At 42.9% G+C, this 27962-nt stretch overlaps 2 protein-coding genes across 2 annotated transcripts in view; one reads left to right on the plus strand and one right to left on the minus strand.

The window, feature by feature from the left end:
* The window catches only part of mrpl11 (mitochondrial ribosomal protein L11), a 40064-nt gene that overhangs the window by 5917 nt on the left and 6185 nt on the right, over positions 1-27962 (plus strand). Inside the window, exons 2-3 of the mRNA XM_069171021.1 lie at positions 6054-6232; positions 24832-24927. Of these exons, the coding sequence (XP_069027122.1) occupies positions 6110-6232; positions 24832-24927 (219 nt within the window). The 5' untranslated portion in view covers positions 6054-6109. The remainder of the gene's footprint in view (positions 1-6053; positions 6233-24831; positions 24928-27962) is intronic.
* Positions 12440-18793, minus strand: tmem265 (transmembrane protein 265). The gene is made up of 2 exons (XM_069171639.1): positions 18374-18793; positions 12440-15242 (listed from the first exon to the last, which is right to left on the minus strand). The coding sequence occupies exon 2, from the start codon at positions 15238-15240 to the stop codon at positions 14176-14178; it is 1065 nt and encodes a 354-aa protein (XP_069027740.1). The 5' UTR covers positions 15241-15242; positions 18374-18793; the 3' UTR covers positions 12440-14175.

Genomic DNA, 27962 nt, shown 5'->3' on the forward strand with positions numbered 1-27962 from the left:
CCTTCCTGTGCTGTTTAATGTGCCGTTAACAGATTTGGTGGTTTCTTGTTTTCAAGGACACCAGTCATTGCGGCTGTAATGGTATTCAAACTTTTCTGCGTAGATGAGCAGAAACATGAAATTGATATTATAATTTCGATATGCTCGTGCTTCTTTCTGTTAATATCCAGGGACTTCAGGATGTCTCCAGGGGTTGTCTTCCTGTTTATCTTAAATATATTCGGCAGCAGGGTTTGTGCTGTGGTGACAGGCCGTCTAAGTGACTGAAGTGTATTACTAAATTGTGAATTAATCTTTCAGTTTATTGTCCTATAATGAAATGTAAAGGTTAATGCAACCACTAGATGGACTGCCAAACTAAGAGTTGAATAAGACAGATTGTCAGAGGTGGTTTAAGTCTATCTAGAAGATAAGAATGAATTTCTTTGGAAATTCAAAGAATATTAATCATGGCCTCTGTTTGGTAAAAGGACTCCAACAGGCTTTATCTCTGCAAAGAGATGGAAACATAAATATTTCTTTTCTGTTAAAACTGTGTGATGAGACCAGAATAAGAATACTTCACTTCCTATCAGTATGACAAAATTAGACCCTCAGGATGAGAAATATCAAGTAATGGATCATGCTTTTCAGACCCAAGCAAGGATAGAAGCTTGCTCGAGTAAACTTAATCTGTCAACTAAAATCATCCTAATTAGGGCGTCGAATTACCAGCGAAGCTGCAGATACCGTGTTATCACGTGTTATCACATGAGGAATAGTAGGAAAGCAAGTCAGAGGAAAAAATAGATAGGAAAGCTGCACCAGTTCAGAAATAAGGGTCGGTGATATGAATGAAATCCACAGCTGACAATGAGAACAAGTTCAATTCAGTTTAATTTATGTATCATTAAATCAAAGCAAAAGTCAAAACACTTAAGATAGTGAGGGAGAGACCTTACAACATTATAGAGGAACCGAACAATTCCCACGAGTGACAGTGTGGAAGAAAAACTTCCTTCTAACGGGAAGAAACGTCCAACAGGACCAGACTTAGCGGTGGGTGGACATCTGCCTTGACTGGACAGAGTGAGGGGAGAGTGGAGAAAGAAAATAACAGCATAGAGACACAACAAATAGTAAACAGTGGGCAGGTTGGTGAGGCCAGTAACCACAGTGACAAACATGGAGCTCCTTAGCCAGATATACCTGCAGAAAGGTACACGGAGAGAAAAGGCAATGACAGGCATCAAAACGCTGGTATAATATGATAATATAGGTATTCTTTAGCAGGTGTAATGTTCACCATTTTCATTTGTGTGTTCAAATGCTAACATAGGCTGATTAGCACTAACATATCAATGCTGAGACTTAGGGAATATCATTAATGTTGCTGTTATTCAGGCAAAAAATAACTAAAAGCTATGTTTCATTTTGTCAGAGAAATAAATATAATATATATGTATATTTGTATATATGTGTATATATATATATATATATATATGATACATTTAATGACAGTCCATTCAGTAGTCACCAAGATATTTATTTCAAAACCACTGATATCTGCTTTATGGAGTAAAAGACAGTGGATCACCAACTCCAAAGTTTTGACCTGCTTGTGGTCCTACATCAAAGATCAGGAAATCAGAAGTCTTTAGGATTCATCCTGTGGCCATAATGGATATTTGATATTTGCATCCAATTGTTGTCAAGACATCTCACTCAAAACTCAAAACATTACCATCTGAACAGAGTTTACTTGCAGTCCATCAAAGTGGTGCCACGCCACCAGGGTAGCTAAAAATCATACGTACAAAAAAGTTAAACGGGTGGTAAATTTCAATAAGTCCTCCAGCCCATATGAACATATAGGGTTTCTCAAAGTGGGATTAGGGATTTGTGACACCTCAAGGTGACACACAAACCTGTCACAGTGACATTAGTGCTGATACATCATCATCAGTGGGGATGTATGGTATTTTTTGGGTGTCTTTCCCCCAAAAAAAGTTTCCTTCCCCCCAAAAAAGTTTCCTTCCCCGAAGACGCTGTTGTGAATTCAATCATCCTGGAATTTGTGGAAGGAAAATTGTAAAGTGCTTTGAGACCGGTAAGGTGATAAAGTGCTATTTAACATTTACAGGTCTTCAACCCATACGACCGCACAGGTTGTTTGTTCCTTCCCTTAAATACGACCCACAGGAGTGTTTCCTACATTGGTGCCCTGTTAAGGTTTAGGCAAAAAAAACAACCACTTTGGGTTAAACTGATGTATGGAAAGCTGTTGTGCGTCAAATTACTACTTCCTTAAAGTTATGCTTCTTTGGGAAGCGAACAGAGGTTTCCTGCACACAAGTTTGTTGTTGAATCGACCCGTCCATCGGACCTTTCTCGTCCTCACAACGAAAAAAACTCATTATATAGACGTCGTCTGAACTACGTCACTTATGCGGGACACCAGGTAGTCGTTACCTATACGACCGCCAGAGGTCACTAATCTTTAAAATATAACTGTTGGTAGTAATAAGCTGCTTGCATAAAACACACATGGAGTTGTTTTTTGGAAGAGGATGGTTTTATAAGCTTATATCTGAAATAATTCGACCTTGGTGCGGTGACCTTTAATGATAACCAACTTATTCCAATTCCTAACATAACAGAACCTAATACAACAAGCACTGATGTTAGTGCTAAACCACGGCAGGCACACGTCGGCTGTACACGCTGTAGTCTGGTGAGCAACAGTTCCCAAAGGCTTACAGAGGTGTTTTAGAATGGGCAGGGGGAATAGCTGTTGAGAATAATAAACCAACCACATAAAGGGGCTCTGATAGAAGATGTGAAAACGTACTGAAGTAGAGTTTCCAGTTTAACACACATTTCCACCTATGTTTGAATCTTTGTCAGAATGTACCCATGATAAGATAAGAATGTTTGAGTCTTCATTTCATGCCGCAACACAGGATCAGTCTTATTGGAAATTATTTGACTTCATTTTCTTCAGTTTTTCAGTTTTAATTTGGCAGAGATATGAAGACGAGAAGGCAGATAAAGTCTAACAAAGGTTATTGAGCCAGTCTTGATTATGTGTTGTTGCAGGTACAAAGTCTCATCCCAGTGAGAAAATAATTACTATTCTGCCTTTATTTCGTCAGGCTGCAGCAAAAAGATATGAAAGATGTAAAGAGAAGAAGAAGAAGACATAATTTCCTCCCGGCTGATACAGTATCCGTATCAATTATATTGAGCGTGATCTGCAACTTTCAAACCCAAGAGAACTCTTAAATACCACTCTGTCCATTTTTTAAGAATGTAATTTTATATAAGATCAATATCTATAACCTTGACTTGCTGATAAAAAAAAACAGATTTACAAGCATTGTTGATGTTGACTATAGTTTGGCTCCTTAATGAACACTAAAGTGAACCTAATAGCCTAAACAACAAACAGCGGTGGGCTTCACCGGTGCAATTAAGCTCACATTTTTAATAGCAAACTGATTAATTTCTTTAATCAAAGTCAGCTTTATCCTTGAAATGCAGTCAGTTTTAATTACGTTAAAACACAACAGAGGCTTCTGTTTCTGCTCTGTGACAACCTTCAGAAATTTCAGAAGCATAATAATGAATAGGTGATAAAATGTAATGAGTTTTTACATGAGGAGTCTGGTTTCAGATTATTTTTCCACTAGAGTCTATGTGGACCTGCACATTATCATGACGGGGGATTTTTCTGCAGCTTTTCTCCTCTGTGCTCGGTTTTATTGACATGTTTACTTCTGTCAAAGGTGTTGTTTCCATCCCTTATTTTGACAGACGGCAGGGGACCTTGAAAAATGTTCAGATTTTCTTGGAAATACTGGATTTAGAGTTTGGATTTTGGTTGTTATTTATTAGGCAAAAACATACAAGTTGATGATGAAAGGCTTGATGCCAAATCCTAAGGGAATAACTGTAAGAACGAGATAGGGAATGGAATTATAATGGCAGAAATAGGAATTACATTGGTGGGTGGAACGACAATTCAGAGTATTGTCCAACATTTGCAGAGTTTTTTGATATATTAATGCTCACTGCAGCACCTTCCTTTATTAGGCAGTAATTTAAATGCTAGGTTTGTGGCTTGTCATTTATCAAGCATGTTTTAACAAAGTGCTTTCGCGCAGTTACTCTACACGGCCAAAACAAATTGCTCTTTGTGTGTGCTCCTTGTTATCAATGACGCTTTTGCCAGTAATTGCTGTAGGAATGTAATATTCAGCCTAAAGAGCAACTCAAAATTTTGTCTGTTCCTTTCAAATTGCTGCTGCTTTGATTTGATTATTCACAGTAAAACATTAACCCAGCACTGATTGAGGCTTATTGTGTGGCCTTGAACTGTGTTTCCTGCTGCTGCACATTTAATGGCGCTTTATTCCTTGAATCTAATGCAAATTCAGCTGTATGAAACGCACTGTCAGTGCAGTTGTGATGCCTTATGTAGGTCAATTCTTCTTCACTGCTTGGCCTTGCGATGAGTGATTTCATTTTGTGAGGGAAGTGCAGTTTTATTATTCATACTCCAACAGCGATTGGAGTTGCGGTGCATTAAAGCATGACGTTGTCATTCCCCCGCTCACAGAACTGTTATTCCCTTTTCCCCAAATTGGAATTAAACCCAACAGTTGACGCTGGTCCTAACTCTTTCTCCCTCCTCAGACACAGAACTCGAGTTAAACCTTGTCTCTTTGGATGTACATTATGCCATTTTATTGCTTGATATTTTACACCACTTTTTTAGTTATTTAGCTTCAGTCGGCAATTAAGGATTCGTGAGTTCTGTCTTCATTTGATAACAGAAGTGACTTTTGTCACTTCAGATTTAACGCATACTGGTTTCTGCATTTCTTACTGGCTCCAAAATTGATCTGACTGACAGCACGATTTTTCTGCAATGAAGTAGCTGAACACATTAGGTGAGTAGCGTGAAATTGACCTCTGAAAAGTAGCAGCGTATGTGAGTTACATTGTAAAGACGGCTATTGAGAGAATCCAGACTAAATGGATTCTATTTGGGACTCTCTCTGCAGTATGCGCATCACCTTAATGCCCTTACAAATATTGCCTCATGGTGGTTGCACTTTAACGGCTGCTGGATAATCAGCAGTCCAGATAGAATCACAACTTTTCTTGGGAGTAGCTTCTCCCTGTTTGTTGCTGTAAAGCAGCATGGGGTCCCATATATCTTTCTGGTACTGTCTCTTCTGTTGATCTAATTGGATACCCTCTGTTGCCTACAATGAATCATTGCTGGGCCTCTTCTCTCCCCTCAAGTACTTATTTTTATTGAATGCAGGGTTCCCCTGAATCACAAGGCTCAACCTTAAAACTTGTATTTGTCCCTTGGCTCCAGTCATTGATCTTTTTTCTTCTTCTTTTTTTTCCTCCTGTGTCAGTTTCACTTTTATTCCAACAGAGGATTACAGGTCTGCTTTTATGTCTTGAGCCTCCTCAGAGAAAGGCAAAGAGTTCAGGCCATTCTCCCCTCTCCACTAATTGACTCCTAATTTGGCAAATGCATTTTAAGGTGGAATGAAAAAGCCGACCCCTCTTTGCTTTCATATGTGGGGCCGACACCTCCACCCATCCTCCATTTATCGATCTTGTTACCCATCTCTCCTCTGCCCTTGACCTCTCCTGATGGAAGGGAGTGCCGCTGTAGCACAAACACTTTAACGGTGACACATATCAAACAGAGGTGAGGCGATGGAGGCGTTTTGGCATGCATGCCGTGATGTTTCGGAGAGAAGTTTAAATCCTGCTAGTTTTTAGGCTCGTCAGTGTGGCAAGCATTTGACTCGGCTGCTGATCCACACTGCAAACACCTCCAGGAAAGTGGCTCTTGCTGAGCCGATCGAAGGCAAAGATTTTTTTAATTACTCACCCGCTGCAGAATGGAAGGGCTCGGGTGTTGCCTGTGGGTATTCGCATCGACTTGAGTGTATGATGTTTTAATGAGCCCAGCATGTGAATGATTTGTTGCAGTTGTGTATGTTTGAAAGGCTAATTTGTTTGTTTTTCTTCCTCCTTTTCAGTGGATGGATTCTCAGTTGACTTGGAGGCAGATTTAAGGCTTTCCAGAGAGAACAGGATGTCAAAGATCTCCAAGGCAGCCAAGGCTGTGAAGAAATTGGATACAGGCAATGTAATCCGGGCTATAGTGAGGTCAGGACAAGCTGCCCCTGGACCTCCACTGGGCCCCATCCTGGGACAGGTAAAATCACTCACGATTCCACTTCTTGTTCCGCCTGTTCGCTCTGAGTAATCACGAGTATTAGCTTAATTGCAGGAGCATGTCTTCATTTTATCTACTGACCTTCTGCGCACAGCTCTCATTAACCGTGAGACAGCCTGATCCTTCCCTATTTTCACTTTGCCAATCACAAAGTTGTCTCTCACCTCAGTCACCCCACCGTACATCCCCAGCACCACCTCCATCTCCTCCTTTATCCCCTATTCATATTCCCATTCTTATTCTAGTCTCATAGCTCCATTGTGGAGGTGGGTGCCACACACTGACTCAGTCCGCAACTATTTTCTCAGTTTCCACACCAAAGACACTAACACCTCCATCCACAGCAGCTGTCCATACACATTAGCCTCACGCTTTACAAGCCGGTTGATGAAATGGGATTGAACCTGTGAAGGTTTTGTCTCAAATTCTTGTATACGTCTTTCTGCTTCAATTGCTCCCGAAAGACAGCTGAGGTTGTCTGGTTTTTTTATTGCTCAGGGACGCACCACTACAACCTTTTCACCACTGATGCCAATTCCAACTTGAAAAATGTATGTATTTGCTGGAATAATAATAAAGTAAGTCAGCAGTCCTCCAGCAATGAGCAATGAACAAAGTGGAGTGAGTGGACAAGAACAGCACAGGGTAAATTATATTTTGTTGTAAATAAAATCATCCCTCTGAAGGTGTTCAGTCCGGATGCTCAGTTCAATAACTTGTCTTTTGTTTCTGATCACGACACACGAGTGCATTGTTTTAGAACGTTCTTGTAAAGCTTAGATTTTTATTCTACACTATAAAAGAACTATCCGCTGCCAATTTAATGGTCATTCAACTATTAAAGTTTGATTGTCCTTTGTGAGATTGAATGAAAGCAACCCTACTGCTCGTTCTGTACATACAAATGATGCAGTTAGCCTCTTTAATGGATAGTACTCATCAGCCCTGGATGCTGTTGTACACTTGCAAACCAGATCAATTCTTGCAGCTAATCCATCTCTGTGACTTAATGACGACACTCAGACCGCAGAATGGAAAAGTGTACAAAGCTGGCAGAAAGGGGAGCTACACGTGATTAATAACATGAGGGAAACGCAAATGTTGAAATCCTAGAAAGGAGTTAAATAATGTAAAAATATCATATTTTTCTTATGTGACATCAACAGTCTTACCACCATTACTTCAGGCTTTCTGTTCAAAGTGATGTACTCCACCATCACCAGCTGCACAACATTACCCATCACACAAATCTCCCTGACAGACTGTGACTGATATTCAGTGCTCAAACTTACTGTAGTTTTAAGTCATTTTATACAGATTTCACTGCTTCTAAATACTTGATGTCATGTTCACATATTAATGCTGCAACTAACTAATTCCTTTATAGATACATTTCTGAAAATTTTCTCTGAAAATCCTGAAATGTTTTTGTCAGAAAATAGAAACTGGTTTTTTAATTGCTCTTTTTTTTATCTGCCCAACAGGCCAACACCACCCTCACCTCACTCCACCCTCCTAAAATATTAAAATAAGCATATTCTCACATTTTAAGAGCCTGAACCATTACATTTGCCATGCGTGCTTGAAAAATGGAAAACCATTAATCAATTATCAAAATAGCTGCCAATGAATTTCTCTCTACTGACCATTTAATTATTTGACTCAATCATTTCAGCTTTATCACAAGTTCCTCTGTTCATAGTAATTCAACCCTTTCTCCTCACATCTATACGAGGTCTTTCCTTCCAAATGCTGCATCAATTATAAACATAAAATCTGTGTCGTTGCTATGCAGATGGCACTCAGTTTTTATGCATAATGCCAGAGGCGTCATGTTTTCAGGTACGTCTGTCCGTCCTGTTCTGGTAAACGCCACATCTCAAAAACTGTTTGTGGGAATTTCTTTAAAATTATCACAAACGTTCACTTGGACTCAAGTATGAACTGATTCAACTTTGGCGGCCAGAGGTCAAACGTTACTGTGACCTCACAAGACCCATTCGTGGCCAAAATTCAAGAATTTATTTGTTAATCATGACAAAATTTCAAACAAATGTCTAATGGGATAAAATGATGAAGTGAGGACATTCTATAGTATATTCTATAGTCAAAAGGTCAAAGGTCAGCTTCACTGTGACATCCTAATGTTCTGCAAAAACACTTTTCTGTCCATTATTTAACACCATAACCCAGGACAATTTTCAAATCATGACCTATCCCTGGGTATTACAGTAATGACCCCTACCACTGAAAAACATCCAGACATTTTTATCCAACAATAAAGTGGTGGATCTATGCTTTAATCTGATCCAATTTCAGCATCTTTTATTCCTACTCCAAAATACAGCAAAGTGCTGCCAAGTGAAGAGACCGTAATAACCCAATTTTACCGTCTCTGCCGTGTTTACCAGTTAGCTGTATAATTGATTTTTACTGATCACATTTAAGGAGCAGCTAAATTTTTCCTTCCCCTTTAGTTACACTGGAGACCTCGGAGTTCCCTCTGAGCCGAGACTGAGAATTAAGAAACTCGCTCTCACTGTCACTCAACTCTCAACTCTAAAGGTCACTGAGTTTTTCTTTTGGCATATTTGAAGCAATTTGAGCTTCAAAGGTTAATCGAAAATTTACTTTTACACCTGATTTTGCAGAACATGAGACACTGTACACCTCAAACTCAAATGTAAAAACCTGTTTTCTCGAACAGTCTCTGTTTTTGAAAGGCAACGGACACATTTTCAATGGCAGCTAAACAACAGGCATACAGAAATACTCAAACAATAGCAAACATATATTTTTGAGCAGCGCTCAGCCCATCTTTCACGTCATATAAAACCTGTCATAGTGACATGAGTGCTAACATGTCAGCATCAGTGGGGGTGTGTGGTATTTTTGGGTGTTCTTCCCCCCCAAAAAAAACACTATTTTCTTTCCCTAAGACGCCGCGGTTGGAATTTAATCATCCTGAAAAATCTGGGATTTGTGACGCCTCGTGCGAACACACAAACTAAAAATAGTCATTGCTTCAACAGCTGTGACAAATGAGCAATATAGTCTTCATCTTCGTTTGTAGCTCCAACAAGTCCTCCAAAAGCACAAAAAGCACTTGGTTAGACGTACAGTATGAGGTGTTTTGTTTTTTCAGCGAACAGTCCCACTGAATCCTTGTCCTTGTCCTGTCAAAATACTGTTTGAACAAGAAGCCTAGTAAATAATGGACACAAAACTCCACTTAAGTTACTTTTATAGGCGATTCGTTTGGGTTTTTCTCTCTGGGAGTCGTTCACCTTTCTGAAACACCTTAGTTTTATGTTTCTGTTGTTGGAAACATTCTTTTTAACATCCACATTTTAGGTTATTGATTTTGTGACCTCAGCTTAGACCTACGATTAGTGCAAAAAAAGACAAATGTGCTTCTGTTTAGTGCTTTAGCTGTCTGCAGACAATTTATTTGACTTTTAAGTGTTGGTGAAAAATAGTCACTTACAATTTCCCTAAACCCGAGGCGACATCTTTGAATTGCATCTTTGTGAGGCCCATATTCCAAAAGATATTTCATTTCAGTGGTGGAAAGAAACCAAGTATGTTCTCTCAGGTACTTATGTGTATTTCGGAGATACTTGTACTTCCACTCATTTTCAGAGGTATGTGTTGATGGTACTGTTTACTCCTCTGCATTTTTGTCAGCTTCGGTTACAGAATCAGAGTGTCTGGATGATATGGACAAAATCAAATCAAACTTTGTATCAATATTGTAACAATATTGTTGGGATGGGTATTGATGCCCTAACAAAATATTTACACAATGACATTTTTATAAATAATTATCATAAATGTGGATAAAATAACTAAGTTGGTAAAGGCAAATAATAGTCCATCTACAATAGTCCTAATATAATGCAGCTTTTAAAAGCATAAAAGGACAACACTCATACCATATGGCAACATTAAAACTCAAGATATCGATATACTATCAATATATTGCTCAGCTCCACTAATTGTAGTAAAGAAATAAATTATGATGTAAATTATTATCAAGTTTAATCTGTCTCCTAGAATATAAAATGATTAAAATCACCCCCATAATCACCATTATGCTTTAACTACATTCAGCACTTTAAGTTTAATTTGATTCTCATGCTGACTTTTAATTTGAACAGGGAATTTCTTCACTGCGTTTTGGCTACTTTTACTAAATTCCACCACTGTTCAGTATTCAGTGACATCAAACGGAGAACAGCAGCACGTCCTCACATTTGATCATTTGGAACCAACAAATGTGCAGCTTTTGTGTTTGATAATGAACTTAAACAATTAAGCATTTATCAAAATGGTTGGTGGTTAATTTTCTGTCGATTGATGTATTCAGTCCTGCTTTGTTTTTTTTGTTAATTTTATTTAATTTCAGCTTCAGGTGAATGTCACCCCAACTTCTGAGACCTGTATTAGTATGCGTTTGTCTCCACTGCTGCATCGCATATCATAAGAGTCACAGACTCTTTTGCATCATTTCTTTCTCATAGAGTATACTTTGAAGTTCCCTCCAGAAGCAGTGGTGCTGATGGTGCGTGCTGTGATGAATGATTTAGACATCTGTCTGTTAAATGTGGCTCTCGCTGCCAGACTAGGTGGTTGTGAGCTCGTAGGCATACTGCAGCTGTCGCCACGTCAGGGCGAGGTGAGATGGGTTGTAACCAAGTGCTCGACCAGGCAAAACAAAGCTATACGTTTGTGTAAAGGTGCCTCCTTTTGGACTGTTTGGGATGTCATTGTTATCGAGGGTCGTGTTGTGTGTGTTTGTCTCTCTCGGGTCCCGTGCTCCATCAAGCTCGCAATGTGTGTCGCAAACGGTAAAAAAAAATGGCAGTGGCCCCGGCCCTTTAATCTTAGCCAGCCTCTCCCCCTCGGTTTTTTTACTCGTCTCTGACTAACCACCCTTGACAGGGGAAGTGCAGAAAGGTAGGCCGCCTGTCGGCTGCAGGGCAAATTTAAACAAACGAGAGAAATAAAAGAGGGAATTGGGAGACAAAAAAGGGGAACTGACAGCTTTGGTGCATGAGAATAATTACAGTTTGAAATTAGCACAGGCGAATAGAGGGGAAGAAGAGCGAACAATGGAGAGAGCAGTAGAAGAAGAAACAAAATAAGAGAGCAATGCTCTTTCCTTCAGATGCTGGTTATGAGAGTCGGTGGGAGCTGAGGGAAAATGCTGAGCATTGTATCCGGAGCTTAACAGGTGTAACAAATTCTAGGAGGTAGTCATTTGCAGAGTCTGCTACCTATGCAGTCACCGCCTTTAGTATAATAGAAATATGAGAAGTTGCCCAACAGGGAGTGCATCCAGAATGCATGTGTTTGAAATGTAGAGTGAGCAAAGGAGAGGAGGAGATGAAAGAAAGAGGGGAGGCGAGAGCTGGATGCAGTCTACTACGCTGGTTATCCCTCTGTGCTTTCCCTTAAAAGTCTCTCTGAACCGAAGAGAAATTCCCAACTGAAACCTTAAATGAATTTCTTTCTGTGGCTGAGAGTGTGCATTAGTCTTAATGCGTCCTGTAAATACAGCCTGTAAATCAAGCATAAAGCAGTGAGAATGAACTCTTGGAATTTTAAAAAATAGCCTCAATTTCAATTATTAGGACCATTAAAGCTCGGAGGACAGGCTGACGGGTGCATTCACAGCCGCTGTGAGCAAAGAGCCAGTTCACTCTGGAAAACATCACGCGCACTTACTACCACTCTTGACACGCACAGCCCATCACATCCAGACTTCTCTCTCTTTGAGCATTAAAGGCAGACAACACGACAGCACACTCAAGGATTACTGCGAGGGGATCTGAGCTGATGGGGCTGCTGGCATAATTGTGATAAATGACGGCCTTCCGTCAGCATGCCGCTCCGTGGAGCAAAGAGCGCGTTTCTCTGCCCCGAATATTCAGGGAGGCTTCCATTCACTTCGCCAGTACAGCAGGGGGGGAAAAAAAAACATGCAATTCCCTGCAACTGCAGAACGAGAGCTAATTTGCTTTAATACGGTGGGTGGAGGTTTTGCAAGAATGAGGCAGTTATTTGTCCCAAAAGTCCCGTGGCCTTGAATAATTTGAACTGACTCCTCCTGTTTTTTGCTCATGTGTTTGACAGTCTGCCAATAACGCTGCTACATAATAGCCAATGAACTGTCAACACTCGGCAAGTATGAAACGCTTTATTAGTTTCCTGTCCTGGAGATGTAGCTGACAACAGCTGTGGAATAACTTCACAGTATACACATGGCATATGTCCAAGTTCCACATGGTACACATAACGTGTCCGCGCGCCTCTCAACGACCCAGAGGCTCGTAGCTTCATGAGGAAACAAGGCACTTGACTGTACTGTACGTCCTCTACACCTTCTGTTTCGACCCATAATCTCCCAACATCTTGATTAAAGTCGTGAATGAAAAGCTCTATCCATAATTCAGATGGAATTAAAAAGTATTTTTTTCTAAAGTGAAAAATTTAAGGGTCAAACACTGGACTTGTTTTTTTTTTTTCTCTTTGAAAATGGCCGACACACACTTTAAGACAAATACAGACAACAAAACATGAATTTTCCATGACCTGTAAAGGGATTACTTACATTGGCATTAAGTATTTGTAAACAAAGTAGTAAAATAGACCTGTATTGTATTTTGTGTTAAAACCGGTCAAAGATTGTATTAATGCAAACAGCGTCTTTTGTTGTCGGCATCTTCAGTTTTGCACATTTTGTTGTGCTAAAATCACTGCTTGATGATGTTAACATGAAGAGCAGATGTTGAAACGTATGTGAAGGTACATTATACATTTCTCAGTTACTAAAGTAAAGTCATATCCAGGTAACTGATGTTTAAATTCTGCATTTAAGTCACATAAAAAATGTCAAAAGTTTCACATTTTCTGCCAAATAAGAGGAACTAATGAATAATAAAAGTCAATGTCCCCTTGAATGGGATGAAAATCTGGCACCATGGAACTTGCGGTGCACAATTTTGGGTCAAGGACCCTCCAAGGGGCCACAAGATATATCTAGGAGGTCATGACACTATTAAAAAGATACAAGGATACAAGGAAAAAGACATCTTTCTGCTTCAGTAAGTGCTTATTTTTTCTGACTTCTCCCTAACTTTTGAATTTTTATATTGAAAATACTCTACAGTCTTACCTCTTCATGCATCTAAAAAAAAAAAAAAAAAAAAAAAAAAATCTGAGGGACGAATGTCACTTGGGGTCTTGATCAGACTTTGATTTGGCTCTGTGGAACTGAAAGAAAAAAAACATGAATCATCACTCCTCGGTATTAAACTTTGCTCTGTGGAAGTTCCCTGTAAAGTAACGGAGAAAACACTGAAAGGTCACCGGGTGTATTTTAGCATCTAATGGTCTTGTGGTCTAATCTAACACACAAATTTGAACTCGGATTTGTATTTCTCACCCCTACAGATACAGTATGTCGAGAAGCATTGGAAATTTAGCAAGAAATCAGCATTAAACCTTTAGTTATAAATGTGAAAAATAAAAAACAAATATCTCGATGTACAACAACAGAATTCAACAAAGTGCGGCAGGAAGGGCAGTTAAACCCAGATTAAACAACAATGAACACTACTAGACTTCAACACAAATTTCTGGAATATTCTCTACAGTCTGACAGGTGTGTTCACAGTGCTGACTTTAAAAACACACTCCCACAAATCACAGCAGTGCATTTTGAGTTATTTCCAGCACAACAAAATGTGCAGAAAGCCACGCTTGCCAAATGCATTTCTGCAGCTCTACATTACATCCGTCACTGTTGTACTGAAATTCAATACAAGTTATCTGTTTGGATGTGATACTGGCTCGGCTGGTGTGAGTTTGGAGTGTGGGTGTGTGTTTATGCATGCGTGCATGTGCAGAGTCATTCTCTAGAGTTCATGGGAGATGAAAGAGGGTCCTAAGGGCGTCGCTGTGGGCTCCAGGCTGACGTGGGAGAGAGTGTGGCTTTGAGAACGAGACAGTGTGTGATAATGAGAGGGAGGAGACTTCCCCTGGGCCTGGCCCTCTCCCTGCTCTGAACTCTGGCTTGGCAAGGTTGAGTCTCCTGGTTCTGCTCCAGGCACAGTCCCAGCTCCAGCAGCACCACGCTCCTGCTTGTGTCTCTCCCAGGCTGAGCTCAGCTTCACAGCCAGAGCCAGAAGGTTCTTCCCCAGGAACACAGTAGACACACGAGGGTCCCTATACCACAGCATGCCTGTGCCCCTCAGTGCCAGGGTGAAGATATTGATAGTGACCAAGCTGAGCCAGGGGTACAAAGCCTCCTTACGGGGTCCTCTCTGTCCTGGCAGTCCAGTGGCCCCCAGCTCTGTGAGGGCCACGCACGGCAGCAGCAGCAGGAGGGCGTAGCAGTAAAAAAAGACCAGACCCTCAGCCCAGATGGGCAGCTTCTGCTCAACAACACCTCCAGTCCCCGCCGCGGACCCTCCCTGGGCTTCCCACAGCCCCGCCTGCAGGTCCAGCACATCCAGGAGGTCGACCACCACCCACAGGAGCCGGCCCCGCACCTCCTGCTTCCTACGCTGCGGGGTCATGTGGTCAGCTCCCGTCAGGATGAGAAACAGGGAGGGTAGACAGATGGACAACAGCAGCGTCAGGGTCTTTCTGGCCAGCGGGTCGGGCGGCCGGCGCTCCTGCCTGTAGTTGTGGCAGACAAAGAAGAGCTTGAGCTGGAGCAGTGACAGGAACAGGAACCAGAGGGCGTTTGCAAAACCGCGGCGTGACGACCGTGCCTCCGACACCACACCAGCTGAGACGAAGCGCAGTGCGAGCAGGAAGCCCACATCACCTAGCAACACTGCTGCACACTGCCACACACTGGGTCCTGAAAGACCACGGGCTCCCAGCATGCTCTGCTCCAGTAAGTAGAGGTCCACCACTGCCATCGTGCTCACCGTGACCAGGGTTGATACGCACACCTGGGGCGTGGGCACCATGCCTGAAAGAGACATACACACAGATGCACCGTGGGAAATCTGTTACATCGTCAAGACTCAAGCTGTGCTCGCATCGCTCTGCACGGTGCCATCTGTCCCCAGTAAAACTGACAAGTCTGCTGGATAAGAACGCTTTTTTCAAACTAATTCAAAACCAAATGTAAAATAGTTAGATGCTTGTTGCTATGGTTAAAGACATTAGCTGCAGAGTAAGCAGAGAGTGCCCTTCATCTTTGGCCAGAGCTCCATCTACCCTGGCTGCTCAAGCTGGGAAGCCTATTAAATTGTTTTTTTGTTTTTTTCTCTGCGGCTCTTTGAATTAAATAGTCTTCATTTTCCATGAAGGTCCAAACATTGTTTCCCTTTGATTCAGAGATTTTTCTCTCAGAGTTCTCGGCTGTTACTTTTTCTGTTTATTATTTCTGTTCTTTTTTGTACTGAGCTTATTCATTATTAATTAATTGCGTTCAGGCGCAGCCAGGTGCCCTGTCAAAGCCTTTTCTTTGCCTCTATAGTCTGCCATGTTTATTCTCATACTGTGCTGCAGCCTTTAATCATCTCAAATCCCCTTCTCATTTCAGATGAATATTGATAACTTGCTATTTGTTTAGAGATGCGTTTGACTTGTCATTGTGTACACACGTGTGCATCCGGGTGAGTGCACGCTGGCAATGCTAATTTGGCTGAATAGGAGGGTTCATTTTATTTTGTTACTGCTCGTATGTCAGCCACAGATGGCATTAACCTCAGTATTGATCTCGGTGTGAGAAATGATCATTGACTTTACAGTGTAATCGAAACGACGTATCTTTATCGTATTTAGCTGAAAATCCCTGCACAGACCACTGGACTGTCTGTTATCTGCTCAGCACCACTCGGGGGTGCCAGCCCCTCAGCTAGATCGATGACATTATAATATAAAATCATTACCAGCTCAGATGTGTCCTAACAGCAACAGTTGAGCATGATTGAGCGAGAGATTGTCAGCATGATTGCTGCCTCTGAGAAAAGTCGGCCAATGAAAAATGTGTATTGATATCTTGCCGATAGAAGACACATCTCTTCCCTCACTGTAAGACTAACAGGAGCTCTGCCATCTCCTTGGTGCTGTCTGAATCATTGAAGAGGGTTGAAGAACTCTACTGGGTAGAAGAAAAAAAAAAAAAAAAAAGACAAAGGGGGTTTGAGATAGCGTGTGTGTGTGTGTGTATATATATATATAAGACTGCAAGTGAAAGATTAATAGGCCTTTTGGCTGTCTACATGCCTAATAAAGTGTTACTGCATGATGGTAATAGTTCATAAATAAGCTCCGGGGGAAGTGATGAAGAAGAAGAGACTCAAATGCAGATAGAAAGTGGCTTCTACACGCTAATATGAAGCCATGCATTTTCACGAGCCAGCTTGGCCTGGAGAAATCCAAATGTATTCATCACCGGCCGTATTGAAAAATCCCAGACATTAAGGGTTTGTTCTAAAACCGATGACTCAAAGAGATGAGGAAAAGGAACCATCTCAACTGATTAATCTGCTCGGAGGCATGGTGGGAGGACAGGCGTGGATCATGCCAGCACTTGTAAAATCTAAAGCCTTTTGTCTGACGGCACACGCCAACTTGATTATCCTACATTCAAAAATGAATGAATTTCACCAAGCCTGCAGATTGAGAGGATATTGGAATTAAAAATGTTCCTTCTCTGGAAACAACCTCAGCTTGCAGGGGAGAAGGAGGAGGGGGATGAAGAAGTTGAATGTTACAGCTGGCTCTCTCTCTCTCTCTCTCTCTCTCTCTCTCTCGGTTGTGCCTCTTAAGTTATTCCACCTGCGCCTTAAATTTCACCCCGGAAATCTCCCCGTCACCTTGTGTTTGTGTTTGGACTCGCTGTCAACGCTGTGCAATTTATTCTGTTCTGAGTGAGGAACCGGGATGACAACCCGTGCGTCCACTCAGCTCATCAATAATGACCAAATTCATCATTCTGCTGTCTGCAAAGTGACACTGCTGTTGACACGGCGAGGCAACCTATTTCACTGTAAGCATGAGTAATGGCTCACTGTACTGTTGAAAGAATCGTATACATTCTATTTAGCACTGAAAGTCCCGTTTTTTTCTATTTAATCCACCTCTGGGCATTTCAATGTGTGACATGAGTGCGCACCATGTACACTATTATCTAAGTAATCGTTCAAATAGCAATTCATTTCCATCCCGCACACTGACAAGAGATGAAGCAAGGGGTGGGGTTGCCACTTGTATTTGTTTTCCATTAATATTGGGTGATTCCCAGGTGGACAGAAATCTATGCAGTGCAAAGATTAATTTGTCTACAACAGCAGTTTATCTCCATAGCAAACACCCACCCTACAGAGCTCCACAATGCATCAAAGACCAAATCCTTCACAGGTGGCACCGGAGCACCAAGGGCATCAGGACAACATCTAAGCCATTATGTGCAAACTAGTTAATTAATAGAGTCAGGGCTGTGCAATCCCTGATAATGCCGAATAAATCCTCTCTCCGGACCTGAAGCCACATGACTAAAACATCTGTTGATTTGTCAGGTAACAGCCCAAGAGTTGCCCGAAGGATGTTGTTATAATTTTTTTTTTTACAGTTATCACGTTTGTTTCCCTCTTAAAACATTTGGTTATCCCTGGCTGCCCAGCATGCGGTGCTGCTGTCGTTGCATCCTTGAACAATCTCTATTAAACCTCTTCTCTGCAACACCTGTTTCATAACTGCCCTATTAACAGCAGGTATTGTGGATTTATCCGCGCATGGCTGGTAGTAAAGTCAAGCTTTAGTTACCCAAACCATTCGTCTTGCACTTGGGCTCGATCTTCCCGGCTTGTTGATTTACAGCAAGTAATGCCCCCCCCCCCCCCCCCCTCCTGCTCCCTCCCCCCCAAGTGGAAGCGCAGTCGGTGGACAATAAAGTCTCTTTTATTGTCGCTGATGAGCCGGACTCGGTGATAAAAGTCTTATTCTCACTGTCCGGGTGTTCGTATACAGTCGGGCTCCGGGAGAGGGCTCATCTAGAGGCTGTTAAGAGGGCAAAGTCATGTCTACATGCCACACCAAGCAGACTCGAGTTTGTAGAGGCAAAAAAAAAAAAAAAAAAACGGCTCATACTTATCAAGATTTCCTCCTTCGTGCAGATCTGGCATGGCAGATATCTCCGTCCCCCTCGGCTGGCTCCGTGGTTATTGCAGAGGCGCGGATCTGGATCTGTCGCCTCCCGCAGTCTTGGGAGTCTGCTGTTTGTCGGTTTATCTTTTCACACGGCGGCGGGGGCAGAGAGCCGTGCAGAGCTGCTGCTCGGTCGGGCTCCGGCTGTGCGGAGCAGCCGGGGAAGTCGGTCAGAAGTGGAGCAGCAAGCGGCGGCGGCGCGGAATAAAGTGAAGACCGCAGACCTATCCAACCGAGAAGATGGTTCACGAGCAAAGAGGCAGAGCGGTGCAACAGCGAGAGGAGGACGAGGAGAAACTCACTCACGCTGTCCGAGTTGGGTTGTGGTGTTAATTTGTAAGCAGGTTACGTGCTCCAGCCCAGACCTCCCACCCTCCTCCTCAGTTTCTCCTCCTCTCCTCCACCATCAGCTGTGCAAGTTTAACTGGAAGAATATACTATGAATATTTTAGAGTCCTCTGTTACAGTATACTCTTTGGTTATGGTAATAATAATGATGCCACTTGCAGAAGATTAGTTTGGGAGCAGGCAGATACCTTATTTACCCTTCTCTACTTGAAAAAGGAGTGGGGGGGAACTGGAGCGAAAGATGCTTGTAGCCTGTAGACACATTTAGACCTCAGAAGGCAGATGTTACAACTTTAATTAGTCCTCCTTCTGTCTACTTACTGTCTTAGTCACACAAGGAAATCATTCCTCTGTTGTAGATTAACTCATTACGGCCGGCTTAGCGCATACTTAAACAGAAGGATTGGGATTTTTCGGAGACAGATCTGGTCGAAAATGAATCTCTCGGAAGCAGTTTTTAAAAAAAAAAAAAAAGGGCTGCCTCATTTGCTCGTTCAAGAATTCAATTTCAGCTCCTTTTGTCAGCTACAGATGGAGTTTGAAGAAATTTCACGTGGCGTCACCTTGTCCTCAAGGTCCTGCTCCTTCAAGTGTGTCTGTAGGCAGTCCCAGTCTGCACCTTTAGCAAAAGGCTCAAGTCCTCAGCTGCCTCGTTTCTGTGGCTCTCAGTGAGCCGGGTTCATTTTAGAGTGAGAGGTTTAATCAGACTGGTGAGAAAGGGGATGGAGAGTCATCTTTCTTGTCAGATTCAGCTCTGCGGTCCGCTGGCTTCTAAGAGAAGAGAGATTTTCCATTTTCCTCACTCCCGCTTGGAGTTTTTGTGGGTGTGTGTTCTTCTTCACCCCTCTTCTTCTTCTTTCTGCTGCCTTTCTGTCACCCTTCTCCTCATGTTTATCCCAATCCCTCCTCCATCCTGCCCCCCCTCTCACCCTCCTCCTTTCTTGTCTTTCTGTTTTTTTGTTCCCTGTGGGTGTGGTTGAAGGTCACTGTGCACACTGGCTCACTTTCACAGAGGAAAGAGGGGGAGAGCGAGGCAGGAAAAAGGAACATGGAGAATAGCAGAGGAGGACGAGGGGCAGCCAGGCGGGCAGGCTGTCCACAGTACTGTGCACTCATCACTTTTTTTGCTTCAGACATGATTGGGAAACTTTGGAAGGACTTACGGGGTTGCAGACTGTCCAAGAATGCTAAAGGCGTCAACAGTGAGCATTGCTCCACATCAGACCCGAGGCTGACCTCCACAAACAGGACTGTGTGGCGTCACCTTCCTGCTCTTGGCTCTTACTCAGTGTCACCTCACAGTGCGAGGCATGACTCACGCCACCTTTTAGCTTTGCACCTCTACAACCAGAGGCGCAACAGCAGCAGAGATATTGTCTGTCTCATCCAACACGTATGTCTTCCTTGTCAAAACCTGGCCCACCTACATTTACCCATAATTCACCTTGATTGCCAACCATTGGGATTCAGAAATTTTCTGCTGGTATCAGCGAATGACGCTCGGAGCTAATAGCCTCGAGCAGGGTTCAAACCTCTGAATGGGTTCAGAGGTTTGAAAAGCTCACTTCTTTCTACCTCCACAACTCCATGTGTTTTTAATTTTCAAACATAAGCCCCAGCACGGACTCAAGTGACGTCACTCGAGTCAATTTATCAAAAAGCTTTATACAACCTTTTTTAAATAGGGGGGGGGGGGGACTTTTCCTGTAAAGTTCCCCTTTTTAGAATAAAACCTTTAAGCTGTAAAATTCCCCTTTTTATGCCTCTGAATACTCCACAAACAGCAGCTCTGATAAAGCGCCGCGATCAGTTGTTGTTGCAGTCTGACTTTATTCCAGCCCCTGCCTTTCTTTCTTTGTGCATCTCCCCTCGACATGTCAGCGTATCTTGTGATTTTTCAGTCATCTCCAGCGTGGAGCCACAGCTGCCTGCAGTTCAGGCTCCCGCGTTTCTGCTGCAGCCTCCACACGTGATTAATCATGTGAAGTGGCAAAAAGCACAACACTGTCAAGACTGTGAGGGGGACCTAATGGAGTTGAAAATGGGATGTTTTGTCGTGATGCAATCCATTTTGTTCCACCTCCTGCCTGCGTGCCTGCCTGCTTTCACCATGCCCTCCAACAGCCAATTCTTCTTCTCATGCCAGGTAGAAAAAGTGAAGACTGCATCTGTTTTTAACAAAGCAAAGACACTGCAGAGAAGTTTTGGTTGGTTCAGAGACGAGTCCTTGAATTTGGTTCACTCTGTTGGTTCTGCATTCATGCTCGTTTGAGCAGTGCCACTCAACTCTTTTATGCAGGTTTAAATATTGGCCTCAGCACAGTTCACTGAAGACTGGAGGTAAAAATCGTTTTCATTTTCCACTTTGGAGACTAATTCACTGATTCTACTGTGGAAAATCAAGTAAAATGTATGTCCAGCGTGAAGTCAATTTATTTGGTGCCGTTTGCAGTGTGCAGCTGTGTCTGTTAGGCCCAACCTGAGCTGTTGTTCAGCCTCTCGCTATCAGTTACCCCCTCTGCTGCTGAGGGGTTCAGCATGAAACCTAATCAGCTGTATGACGCTACATCGGGGCTGAATGTGATAAAATGCCAACACCGGAGCAGATTAAATGAACAAGTTAATGAAGGTAATGAATGAGAGTGTTTCACACTGAAGAGTTTAATTAACCTCGCCCGCTGCCAGCCTCTCTCCACTGGAACACCTTTGTCACCGTATCGCAGCCCTCCTCCATGCCGCCCGCATGGGGGCAATTTATCCAGTGGCCTTGTGTGCCAGGGGCAATTAATCCTGCTCCTGCCCCGAGGCTTCATCCTGAGACTGTATCCTTTATCTCCATCGTTGCCGCGCTTCCATTAAGCACAATGCTTCTCTTGACCGCCTCTTCCTCATCTTCCTCTCTCTCCCCTCCTCTTCCACTCCCTTTCTTCTCCTCTCTCCCTCATTTTGTTTTTGTTCTCTCAGATGCAGAAACACCTGCGACCACACAGTGAACACTTCCTCACCGTCAGCAGTCCGTAGCAGCTTAATATGCACACACATTCACTCTTCAACTCGTAGTCTTGTCAGATTAAAATGAGGCTGAAGTATTCATACACAGACACACGCACACGCAGACACACACACACGCACACGCAGACACACACACACACACACACACGCAGACACACACTCACTCACTCACTCACTCACTCACTCACCCATATTTATAAGGACCTCCCACAGCCTCCACTTTACTTCCCTCCACTTCACTTCAGTCAAACAAACCCTCGTCTCTTTGTTCAAATATTGACCAAGATTGCTGACCACATTCTGACAACTTTAATGCACCTCAGCTATCTCCCCCCTTTTCCCATTGCTGTCTCTTCTCTCCTCCCATCATGCTCCCTCCCCTGCACACACACACACACACACACATACACATACCCACCCACCCACACCATCCTGCCACACCAGTGCTACATCTTGTTAAAAAGAGTTAGTGAAGCTGAAAGGCCAATCACATTAACATGGAGGGAGTGTCAAAAAAGATGGCAGAGAATATGGTGGAAGGGTCGAATCAAATGGACACTTCTCAGATTTTAATTGCAAATGCCTAATTGCTCCCATAATTATGAGTAATAAGATTCGGCTGTGCTGATTTCAAAATGGATCATATAGCAATTACTCACCACTGTCGCTGCTGGATTTGACGGCAAGAAAAATCTTCGTAGATTAGCGTTTAATCCCGGTGCCCAGGATGTCAGAAGGCTTTGAAGACGTGCGGCTGAATGTCCTTGTCCACAGCCAGCATGGAAGGCCCCGCCTTGGGTGATGGGCCTCAGCCATTTTGTACTGGAGAGCTCTAATCAGTCATGGTGAAGGAGCGAGGATTTATCCAGCAGCTCGGACTCGAGGATGATTAGATGCTCGGATGCAGAGCGTGGGGTTGGCGATTTGGCCAGGGCATGAATGTTACTGCTCCAGCCATCTCTCTCTCTTTCTTTCACTGATAAATGTCATGGGAAGTTGGAGGAGCCAACCTTGAACCTTGCTTTCATGGCACCCCAGCCCTCTGCTATACACATTTAAAGACTGTGATTGCAATTACCAACATGGTTCAATTGTAGTAATTACTGCAGTTAAACTATTAAACACCCCGAGGCTAAAATAAAACTTCATCTTCAGACAGCGGTATGCCCGGACCTTTGTGGAGCAGCTTAATTAAAATATGATTACCTGTCTCCGGTGCATACTTTAATGGGTACAGAGCTCAGGGCAAACTGTCTGTTGTCCCAAGAGGGTCGTGTCTCTCGTCCCCAGGCCAGTCTTTGTCTATTTGCCACTCTTCATCCCGTTTTTTATGTTCATTTGAGATCTTTTTAGCAGTGAGGGACCGTCTGGTTCAGGAAAGGCTGTGTGAAGTCTCTGCCTCTGTCTATCTTTAGCACAGTCCCTTCTCTTGTCTGCATAATGTCTCTGTCCATGCTTAAGCACATTTCAGAGGCATCAGGCATTATCTCTAGCTGGTCAGGGAGGCCTTTTCATGGCTTTGTGTGGCATGAAAGGGCTGTCTGAGTCGATGGGAGCGATCATTATCTGACATGGGCTGAACAGACGGAAGGGAACGGGAGCTGAATGTGTGAGGCAGAGCCTGAGGGTTTGCTTTGGACTCATAACCAACATCACACCCTTTAAATTAATCCATATTTAATTCAGCTTTTCTTTAGAGCACCCTCCCTGCTTGTTTACCCTTGCCGTGTTGTTTTATGGGAGGCGGAGGGAGGGAAGGGCACTGGTAGAAGGTACTGAGGTTGGCATGGGATTACTATTAATAAGTACGGAGGGGAGGGAAGGTGGAGCTTAGCGAGGGCCCCAGGGTTGGAGCTGCGTTTCATTTCATTAATAGGATATTGTAATTCCGATAGCACCCATCAGCTCAAACAATAACCTGCCTCGACTCGTGTGATGTGTTGAAATTTCAATCAGTTTATTGTTCCCGTGCTAACGGACGCAAAGAAACGTTGTAGACGCTAATGAAGAGATGCAGATCGAGCGACTGATCAGCATTCATCAGGTGTTCTTGAAGCCTTTAGTGGAGATGATGTTCAGAGAACTTTTCTGCTCCAATAAATTCACATAAATGTCTTCCCCCACCTGTCATTGGCGAATGTCTCAGGATGACTGACTTTTCATCAGATCCATTATTACAATCTGCTCTGCTCAGTGTGTTCTGTCATGGAGGGATGGAAGCGCACGGGTCCATTAAACTGTGTATAAAATTCCCCTCCCCCCCCTTTTTTTTTTCCTCCCCTCATTTCTGAAATGAACATTTCAATCAGTGTGTTGCCTTTGGGAAGGATGGCGGGTGAAGGTCAGTTTAAATTTCAGCAGTAATAATTAGAAACTTCATTAGACTTTGCCGCTGAATCCCGCTCCAAAGAGGAATGGTGCAAAGGAGCAGCATTGGCCGGGTGTTGACTTAATGTCACCCATCCATTTTGCTTTTGCTCTGGTTGGCCTCGCAGGAGCTAGAAAATGGGAGCTCATTCATCACTGGGTTTCTCTGGCTTTGGGCACCAACATGCATTCAGTCATAGCTCGAGTGACAGACGCGCACGCGCACACACACACACACACACACACACACACACTCACACTCGCGCGCACACACGCGCATACACTTGCACAGACACAAACACAAACACTTTGTCTGGAACAACAGAGAGCTGCGCATACACACACACACACACACACTGCATATATATATGTATATATGTATATATATATATATATATATATATATATATATATATATATATATATATATATATATATATTCGGTCACATGGCTGCTCCCTGAACCAGCCATGTGTGTGAGTATCGTCAGACTTCTGAAGCTTTGATTGATTGACTGACAGCAGCCCAGGCATCTGTGTTCTGGCAGCATAGTGTGACACGAGTGACGTTCGGCTGAATGTTTTGCAGCCTCAGATTCCTCATACATTTTAAAGCCATCCTCCACAATTTCTCCATGTTTAATTCCCCATTTTCTCGCCCTGTTCTCTATCCAGAAAGGAATCCCCATCGGGCAGTTCTGCAAGGACTTCAATGAGAAAACCAAGGAGCTAAAGGAGGGCATCCCTCTCCCAATCAAGATCCACGTGAAGGTTCGTCAGTGCGGCTCGCTGTGGGTCTCTCTAACCCATCCCTGACCCTTTACACTCAGCACTCCTCCCTCCCACGATTGTGGTTAATTCCACTCTATGCATAACGTTACCAGAGCACTTTCCATTATTCATACTCTACCACCGTAGTAAGCTTTTTCCATTTGCATTCATTAATGAAGCAATACCCAGAGGAACTTGGAGTCAAGAAGCATTAAGTGCATACAAGAGATGTGAATTACTAATAAAAGAGGGGTTTTGAGCTTGTAGCTTTTATTTTACACAACCACATATTGTTTGACTCGTTGTACCTCCCTCCCACCTGCGTATTGTTTCTTATCAGAGTTGTGTTCTTTCAGCTGAATAAATATGTGTTGTAATTAGGTTTGCGATGCAAGGAGGGGGAAGCCTAATCCTTTAAAAGGCGTGGATTTATTCTGACATGCAATATCCAGCAACAGTTCTGCCATCACTTCTTGGGCCCTGCTGCTGCCCATCAGGGCCATCTGCTGGAGGTGTTTAGTGTTACTTTACTGTGTACTGTATACTTTGTAAGGCTTTAATCTGTGCATGCAGCATGCTTCCGCCTCTTGAGACGAACGTTTCTCAGACATCCTTCACCTCAGCTTGTCAGTAGCTTTGAGCACAGCTCTGGATGCCTTTCATCCTACTTTAAAGGAACAGATTGACATTTTGGACAACCTACTTTTTCACTTTCTTGTAAAGAGTTTGAAGATCGATACCACTCTCATGTCCGTGTGTTAAGTGAGGAGCGAGAGCCAGGAGGCAATTACCTCCACATAAAGACGGGGGCAACAGCTAGCCTGGCTCTGTCCAGAGTTAAAAAAAAACAAAAAAAAAACGACAGACTGCCAGCACTAATTAATGTTACGTATCAATCATATTTATTTAATACCTATACAAACAGACATGAAGCAAAACCAAGATCCTTAAAGAGCCATGCCAGCAGGTCTTTGTCAGAGAAGCACTTTCAGCTAAATGCTAGCATGCTGATGTGTTGCATATTTATATCTGAGGCTGATGAGAACGTGTTAATTGAAACCAAACATGGAGTAGCATCTTGACCTCATGACGGTGCCCGAGGAAAAGTGAGGAGATCTCCCAAGTTATTCCGACTCACCCTGAGAGGGGCAGGAGGGTGTGCTCCAAATGTCAAAAGAAAGCCATCCAACAGTTGTTGAGACATTTCAGTCTGAAACGAAGTAGTCGATCAATAGATCAGCCTGATGCCGTTTCTTCTCTGGTTTTCTGGTTTCTGCAGGGCGTAGGAGCTGTGGCAGCGGTGGTTGGCAGATATTTGACTAAAAACTATGCATTTGGATGTAATTTGGGGCTATATTAATTTACAGTATTTATTTAAAAACTGTCAGCCAAGAAAATGATAATCACCAAATATTCATGAAACAAAGCTCCTAGTGAAGCTACAGGGGGAATCTAAGTGTTATAATAACAGGGAAAACCCTGGTGTTGTCCACTACATGTTGAACAAGGTCCATTCTTATTGGCCAGCTGTTCAGAGTGAACTAGTGGACAATCTGAACGTAGCATGACTTTGTTGTCCACAGTAGTCACGCTGTTAGCATAGCTGAAATAACGAGCTTTGTTTTTACGAGGAGTTGTGCACTGGAACAGTGGCGCATTGACCACCTGATGTTTCGTCATCACAGCCGTTGCCAGGCAATAATTATGTTTGAATACGGATTGAGCAAACCGGATATAACCTGTTAATGATCGAGTTTTAGAGGTTCGGAGTCAGGCTAGCTCATTCCTTTTGAATGAAAACCTTTATTGCCCCGACAACAACTACAAGACAACACATACTCTGACAAAAAAAAACTTTACATCCTCAGACAAAGATCATCATCATCAGACAACATTTAAACATCATAAAAGCATCATCAATAAAGGACATATAGTGTGAAGTGCAAGAGAATGACAATCCTTACCATCCGACCACAGCTCGTTGAGCAGCTGAATGCTGAAACAAAGGATGTAAAGCCTCTTTTTGTCTTCATCCTGGGCATGTTGTACCTTCGCTTTGTTGATGGAGTGACTATTCAGACCACAGAGGGTGCAGTGGATCTGCTATGATCCCCCACCCTCCAAATACTGAAAACATATGGTCAATACCGTCTGGATAAAGGTCCTGTAAAACAATGTCAGCACAGATCTATTCACGTTAAAACTTCTGAGTTTCCTACGTTTCCCGTCTTTACGCTAAACGAAGCCAATCGCCTCCCATCTAATCTGTATCTGTATTTCTAAGCAATTAACACTTATTTCCAACAACGTTGTTCCTTAAATATTTTGGGGGGGGTTATGACTCCAATAACGGTTCCTGCGCTCTCACTCCCCCCCCCCCTTTTTTTTTTTTCCTCTGTCTTTGTATCTTTCCTTTTGTCATTTGACAGATGGAGGGGCGAACAACAACAACTCATTGGACCTTTACAACCGATAGCTTTTCCATAGATAAAGAAAAATTCAGTTTTCTCTGCTGAAAGGTCACTTTTGTTAGATAACACAACCGTGGTGACAAATCACCTGCTGTGTGGTATCTTCTCAGCTCAGCCCACACTTTATTGTCTGGTGTTTGTTTTATGTGACATATAACAGATAATATGAAGTAAGCTTTCTTCAGATGATGCATTGATTGGATTGAACTTCATATTTGAGTTCATAAAGGTCCCCAGCCAGCAAATTAATCTGAATTAAAAGAAAAGGGTCAGAAGGACTCAGGCTGAGGAGGTTATTTTTGTTTTGGTCCTGAGAGGAAGATGGTGAGCAAATAAGGCTGGGGAGCAGATGTGCAGCAGACACGCGTATGGGTTACAAAAAAAAAAAAAAAATGAAAACACCTCATGCGGATGGTTTAGCTCACTTCAAAGTTGAGTAATATTTGTATCATTTCAAAGCTGAGCTGGTTTTAATATTTTCTCTGAACTGCTTATCAAGTGTAAATGTGAAAGAAGCTGTTGGTAACATATCAACACAGATTTATCTGCAGTTCTCCTCAGCTC

Source organism: Embiotoca jacksoni, unplaced genomic scaffold, assembly GCF_022577435.1.
Source record: "Embiotoca jacksoni isolate LCO1_2020_lvr unplaced genomic scaffold, fEmbJac1.0.p SCAF_5, whole genome shotgun sequence".
NCBI lineage: Eukaryota > Metazoa > Chordata > Actinopteri > Embiotocidae > Embiotoca > Embiotoca jacksoni.